This window comes from Boleophthalmus pectinirostris, unplaced genomic scaffold (assembly GCF_026225935.1).
Source record: "Boleophthalmus pectinirostris isolate CB_2022bp ecotype Guang Dong unplaced genomic scaffold, ASM2622593v1 HiC_scaffold_11, whole genome shotgun sequence".
Classification (NCBI taxonomy): Eukaryota; Metazoa; Chordata; class Actinopteri; order Gobiiformes; family Gobiidae; genus Boleophthalmus; species Boleophthalmus pectinirostris.
This window is the reverse complement of record NW_026570994.1, coordinates 4,421,435-4,428,952: the sequence shown is the minus strand read 5'-3', so window position 1 is coordinate 4,428,952 and position 7,518 is coordinate 4,421,435. Positions and strand designations below refer to the sequence as shown.

At 40.2% G+C, this 7,518-nt stretch overlaps 1 protein-coding gene across 1 annotated transcript in view; it reads left to right on the top strand.

The window, feature by feature from the left end:
- Nucleotides 1-331: 331 nt before the first annotated feature.
- LOC129412610 (GTPase IMAP family member 8-like) overlaps nt 332-7,518 on the top strand; it is a gene marked incomplete at its 3' end in the record, with an annotated part of 16,401 nt that continues 9,214 nt past the window's right edge. The window contains exons 1-2 of the mRNA XM_055166692.1: nt 332-350; nt 6,345-7,513. Of these exons, the coding sequence (XP_055022667.1) occupies nt 332-350; nt 6,345-7,513 (1,188 nt within the window). The remainder of the gene's footprint in view (nt 351-6,344; nt 7,514-7,518) is intronic.

Genomic DNA, 7,518 nt, shown 5'->3' with positions numbered 1-7,518 from the left:
GTCTGATTTATGATTTTCTGATTAGGGGAAAGTTATTTATATCACATGTACACATATTTCTTACTGGAAGAAACATTAGGGCAATCGTAAAACGCCATAAAGTCTTAAAGACAAAGTTCAAAACTCATGGATTTTATTGTTACCATTTTAAGTACAGCTACAGCAAGACACATCAAAAACAACATGTCTGTGATGAGGAAACATTATAATATATATCAAAAAATACTGCAATATGAGCCCTTTAAATGTTTTGTGCAATATGAGACATATGAGTAATGTGCTTTTTCTTTTCAACAGTTCCAAAGTGTGACCCTTCCCGCTGAAAAACAATATGGCTGCTGCAAGATCCGGTGAGTTGAAATCACTAAAATTTCAGTTTCTCATAGAGACTCTAAGAAGATGCAGAGCAATTTTGCTCCTATGAGTGAATGAATCTGTAAAACTGCTCATTTTCACCAAGATGTGCAAAATCTGAGGTGGAGGATATGCAAATGAAGTGAGTGCAGCCACATTTATTACAACTGTCAATTAAAACTGTCTGATAATATAGTGCGCTGGAGAGACAGGTGTACTTTTTTTACACAGGATACCTACTGAAATCTGGGCACCAATAGGGCAGTTGATACAGATATTTAAATGCTTTAAAATGACCCACATGGGCAGATGACATAATGACATGTGGTTTTCAAAGCTGCAGTAACAAAATATAAACTCTACATCTGCAACATTTTGAATCCTACCACAAGCCTGCCACACCAGCTGTCCATGAATCTGGGCTGTCACCATAGACTATATAAAGTGGACTCAGTGAGTGTGACATCACTCATAGCATTATGCTCCACTCCGTGCTAGCGGTTACAGGAGCCAGGCTCTATATTGTGAAGAGAACTGTTTTAGGTTTTAGTTTGTACAAAATTACCAGGGTCATGTAGTGTGGGTTAATATGAAAATTTTAAGGTGAAAAAAAATGACGAGGCTCACAGCAGCAGTTACAGAGAAAGGGGCCACAGTCCAACATCAAGTCAAAGGTAGCCAGGCTTAGTAGAAGCCGGAAGAGCCCACATGCGAACTTCCTATTTGGAAAGCAGGCATGTTAGCTATGTCCATTTATACAGTATATACAGATATGGCTCTCACGTGTCTGTCCCATGTCCTAAAGAATGTCCCACATCCTAAACACAGTTCCACGTCCTAAAGACTGTCCCATGTCATAAAGTAGAGGCTGTGAGGTCCGGTCACTGTGTACAGGGATCCTGGATGAGGTGCGTTTCCCTGCACCACTCTGATGTCACAGACAGTGCAGGATCTCACCCAGACCATAAACATACAAAGAAAAGAGTTGGTGACACCAAGTCATTTCACCTGTAAATGCAAAAAGGTTTATGTCAAGTTTGGCTGGTATTTTGGTCAGGTGAAGATCAGGAAGCTTTCTATATCTTTGGCTTAGTCAGATTCAAATATCTTTTTCGATGTGTCTTGAAATGTTCTGTGCTCTGCTTAATGTGCTTGTGTGGGGTATGGCTTTTACAGTTTATCCATTGACACAAAGGACAAGCACTGGACTTTCATCATACAACAAGTTTTTACAATGTTGTGTGCAAGTGTAGTAATGGGAAGAACAGTACCACAGTACTGCAGTATTACAACCATATACTGTATAAAGAAGTGGACCAAGCTAGTGTGACATCACCCATGGCGTTCAGCTCCACTCAAATTAAGTTTGCGATGCTAACGGTTACAGGGGCGAATTTGAAGCCAGGCTCTATATTATGAATAGGATTTTTTAAATGGATAAAATAGCAAAATAAAAAACCCAGGATCATGTATAGTGGAGCTGTTAAGGACCAAAATAGTGCCCAATTGTTCACTTTTATGGTACAAGCATGAAACGTTGCCAGATGATTAACATCCCTAGGAGCAACATTTCTGGATATGGAACCAAGTCTTAGTCGACCCTGGAGCCAAGTACTGCACATGTCCCAAAATGGCCGACATGGAAACGAGCCTGGAGCTAAATTACTGCTTAAACTGCCTTTTTTTGGAAAATAATGTTAAATTATCATATTGGTTATAAAGAAGAATATGTATTCACAAGATACTAGCTACTTTCAATGCTGTTTTTAAAGTGAAAGTAACATTAAATTACAAAAAAAATTTGCTACTAAACTAATGGTGTTTTTTTTTTAAAGGTGCATTGTGTAACTTTTCTGGTCGCCATGGAGATGTTATTGCTTCATCAGGAATGTTTCACAGTATGGCATTAAACCTTTCTATCTTCATGGAGAATAAACCTGACCAAGTTACAGGTCAGATCTGTGGAGAGGCGACCACCCTGCTCACAGTCAGAATGTCTGTTTTTCTCTGTATTTTTGAGCTTTTAAACCACCTGTAATGGAATAAATGTAAGACAAAGCTGTTTAAAGTGATACTGTGGAACATTCCAGGCAGAGCAGTGACATCTCCATAGAAACAAGCAAGTGACTGACCCTGAATCATAAAGTTACACAGTGCATCTTTCATAGTGTTATTTACTGTTTCTAGTGCTTGTTTGGTAATTTTAAAGTAAACTAGGTAAATTTGCAAAAGAATCTGGATAAAAATGTGTAAAAATAAATGTGCATGAATTCCAGTGGCCTCTGTGTTATCAAGTATTATGTGACATCACCAGTTTTGGGAGTAACACGTTACAAAAGTAACGAATTACTGTAATGCATTGCTTTTTGCTGTAACGCAGTAATGTAAGGCATTACAGGGAAAAAAATTGTAATATTTTACTCGGTACCAATGTGAGTAACGCGCATTACAATGCTTTTTTAACCTGGATTGAAGTTGTGAGTTTTTCTTCATAGAAATTCGCTAAAATCACCGCAATATCAGGAGGGGTGAAACACCAGAGACGCGGCCGCGTAGACGTCAGTCGAGCGAAAGGACCGACGCAGAACTTTACGCTGTTTAGACCTGGGTCACTTCTGGTTTAGACATGGTTTACAGTCGTATCTCACTCTATCGCGCTTTCACCTTTCGCGGTCTCGCTGTTTCGCAGATTTTTATTTTAAATTTTTTGTGCAATTTTGCATGCTTTTTGTTTTTACAGTGTATGAACAGTATTGTGTTCCTCCCGCTGCGTCCTGATTGGCTAAGGGACTCCTGTCTCCTGTACAATACAGAATGTGTTCAGCTGCCAAATTTAAATAAATGTTCGATCTCTAGCAGTGTGATTCTGAAGTGTTGTATGTCTGCAAGTTTTCTCCCTGACAAAATCCACAATGTCGACGAAATGTTCTGCACCAACAAAGGCTCCTATGCTCGTGCTCAAAAGACAGAGGAAGATGCAAACCATCGCACAAAAAGTTGGACTTCTGGACGCGCTGAAGGAAGGTAGAACTTACATGCTGTAGCAGAGTCTTGCACCGGGTCGGGTACAGTTGCTGAAATCAGGACCACGAGCCTGCGTAGCAGGGTGTCCGTAAAGCGCAATCAGGCGATGGCCGCTCTTACCTCCGTGAGGTGCGGAGCAGAGCCAGTCCTTTGTCCTGCGGTCACCTTCGAGCCCATCCCGACAGTGAGTCCTGTTTTAGTCCTAGTTCAGTCTTGGTTTAGTTCTCCTCTTCAGTCCTGGAATCAGTCTGAGGTTAGTCCTGTTATAGTCCTGGTTCAGTCCTGGTTCAGCTCTGGTTTAGTCCTGGTTCAGTCCATATACGGCGCAAAAGTTCAGCATCTTTGCAGTTATTTTGGTGAGAGTAACTTAAAGTGCTGCAATAGTAATGTAATGCCTTACATTTTAAATGCAGTAATATTGTAATGTAACAAATTACTTTGAAATGACAGTAATAAGTAATAAATAATGCATCACAGTTTTAAAGTAACTTGCCCAAAAGTGGACATCACACAGGACTGCCCCGATTACAGCCAGGTGTTTCTGTTTACAAATCCCTGACTATGGGTGGAGTTTGTAGTGTGGATACATGTTAGACCAATCACACTGTTCCTTATACCCCTAGCCCCGCCCCTCTCTCCTTTCTTCTTTAGTCCTCCAGGTAACACTCAGTTTATCTGCTCTATTTGAAATGTGTTTGTGGGCGGAGTTTGGGTGTTTTGTCCCACTTTAAGGCAAATGTAAAACTTCATGAAAATAGTTTTGTGTAGGTTTGATTTTCTATCTTCATTTCTCTCTCCGCCTCCTCGTTTTTTAGTCTGTATATTCAATGGTTAAATCAGCTCTTCGGTCTTCCTTTTAGTTTCCTGGTTCAAGTGGTGAAAAGATGTGGGTAAAAGTGCATAACAAAACATCTACTCAATTACAAGTACTACTGTGAAACATGTACTTGAGTAAAAGTATAAAGTATGTATACAAAAACTACTAACTATGCAAGCACTTTATATAAGGCTTTGTATATAAAACTTGAAGATGACTTAAGTTTCTTTAATACAGTCTTGTTATGGACGTTACGCCTGCTTGTTACCATGGAGATTTCATTGCTTTGCCTGAAATATTTGGCAGTATAGCATTAAACTTATTTATATCACTTTAATTTTATTTTGGGTGTTTTATTGCTCAAAAATACCTTGGAAAAAAACATGAATTCTTATTGTGAGTGGGATCACCTCTCCATATATCTGACCTGTAAACATGGCCTGGTTGCTCCGCTGGCTTGTCTCCATACTACTAATAAATTTATGCTTAAAAAATCTCTATGCCTTAATATTTGAATTGCCAGTGTGTAAATGAGCTTGCATTTTATTATCCTTACCATAATAAAGGAATGTTAGATAAGAAACATTTGCTCTTACATTGTCTTTTAAGGGGTCATGGTGATGGATTTAAATCTGGCATGTGCCACAAATAAACCACAACCATCACCAAGTGTGGCCAAAAGTGGCCATACCGGCTTGTCAAAGCCTGACCTCATCAGATCTCAGAAGCTCAGCAAGGCTGGGGCTGGTTAGTACTTGTGTGGGAGACCACTGGGAAAATCTGGTGTCACAGGGGGCACCAGTCGCCAAAACATTGTCATTGTGTCCTTAGGCAAGGCACTTCACCCACATTGCCTAGTATGAAAGTTGTGTGAGTGATGATGGTGGTTGGAGGGACCAATGGTGCAGATTGACATGGCAGCTGTGCTTCCGTCATGTCTATTTTAGGTATTTGAGCAATGAACACATTTTCAATCCTTAACTGAATAAACACAAGACCGATATGTTTAATGTCGTACAGTGAAACATTCCAGCCAAAGCTATAACATCTTCATGAAAGAAGCAGGTTATGGACCCCCCACCAGAAAAGTTATAATGCACCATTAAGAATTTTAGTATTTTATTTCACCAGATCTCCTCAGCTCTGCAGACTGGGGATGGAAGAGTGATGCAGTCATTGGTTACTGTTGTGGACCACCAGACAAAGGACATATGCTATAAACTTATCAAGTGTGGATGCAGAGTAGCCTGAGCTGGGCAATGCAAGTGTGAAAAGATAAAGTTGGCATGTACAGGTTTATGCAAATACGGCGGCAGCTGCACTTAGAGCACTTTGAATAAGTTTAATGATTTAAGGTAGATCTCTGTTAAGTGTTTGGGGTTAAGCCTCGCTTCCATGCAACATTTAATTATCATTGTCAAACATGATAAGACACTTACAGATCTTTAGAGATGTTTAAATTGTTTTTGTTATCAAAAACCCAATAAATATTGCTTTGAAAAATGGATAACTAAGCAACTTAGATGATAAGAAAAGGATTTTGCTGTATTTTTTTTATGCCAGCCTCGTTTTCATATAGTCCATTTTGTGACATGTGCAGTTCTGAACTCCAGTGTTGAATTAGACTTGGTTCCATATCCAGAAATAATAGTCCTGGTGGTGTTACTAATGTGGCATCATGCTTGTACCATAAAAGTGAACCATTTTGGTCCTTAACAGCTCCACTAGTCAAGTGGATTAATACAAACATTTTAAGACCAAAATGATGAGGCTCATAGCAGCAGGTACAGAGAGAGGAGCCACAAGATTCCAATGTAAGTCAATAGGTCAAGTCGGAAGGAACCGGAAGAGCCCACATGTAAACTTTTCCATTTCCCATTTGGAACGTGGCAACAGGTGTGTTAGCTATGTCCATTTATATATATAGTCTATGATTACAACCAACTAGGTTCCTGTGCATAATTGATAGCATAGCCTAATAGACAGGAAAGCACAGGTTACCTCCCCTCTGCCAAATTTCTTGGCAGGAGGGAGAGTTCCTATGTCCCACTGAAATAGGGATTATCAGTATTTCTTATTTATAAATAATAACAAACTACACATTAATTCAACATAATTCTCATGAATGTAAAAAATCTTTTCATTCCAGTGTCTGAGCTGAAGCTGATTCTTCTGGGGAAAAGTCCGCGTCTGAAGGCCTCAGTGGGAAACTTCCTTTTGGGAAAAAAAAAGTTCAATCAACATAATACATGTGTAAAAGTCAGAGGAAGATTTAATGACAATCCGGTGACTGTGATCTACACTCATGACCAGCTGCTCTTCACTGCCTCTCAAGGACTCAGTTGGTTAATACAAGACATTAAAGATCAGAGTGGCCCTGGTCCTCATGTGTTCCTGCTGTTTGTACAGCCTGAAGCCTTCACTGATCAACACAAATGCATACTAGAGTCAGTCCTGGAGAACCTTGGTGAGCAGGACTTCCAGCATTCACTGGTGCTGATGTCCAGTACACAAGCAGTGACACCAGACTCCATGGAGAAATACATGAGGGAGCCACATATAAAAGACTTGATCACCAAATGTAAGAACAGATATATGTGGATGGATAACATGTATCTAACTGATCTGAATCTGAAAGTTGAAGAGCTGTTTTCAAAAATCTGTAACATGATGAAAGAAAGCGACGCAGATCATTTGAACCCTCACCCCTCTAAAGACCAAGGCACAGGTCAGACTGTGGTGATGCATAGAGATGTGGAGCCACACCTGCCACAGGAGTGTCTGAGGATTGTGCTCTTTGGGAAAACTGGCAATGGAAAAAGTGCCACTGCCAACACAATTTTGGGCCGAGAGAGTTTCAAATCTTACGCCCACCCTCAATCTGTCACCAGAATCTGCATGAAAGATGAGGGTGATGTTGATGGACAGAGGGTTGCTGTTGTTGACACTCCTGGTTTATTTGATACATCTTTGTCCAATGAGGAGCTGCAAGAGGAGCTTGTAAAATGCGTCACATTGCTGGCTCCTGGACCACATGTCTTCTTACTGGTGCTACAGATCGACCGATTCACAAAAGAAGTGAGTGACTCAGTGGATCTGGTCAAAACGTACTTTGGCAAAAAATCAAGCCCCTTTATCATCATTCTCTTCACTAGAGGAGATGCCCTCGAGGGAAAGTCCATTGAAGATTTCATTGAGGGAGATCAAAGATTAAAGGAAATTATTCAAGAGTGCGGAGGGAGGTTCCAGGTCTTTAACAATAGAGAGAAAAACAATAGGTCACAGGTTCAACAACTCATGGAAAAAGCCAACAAAATGGTGCT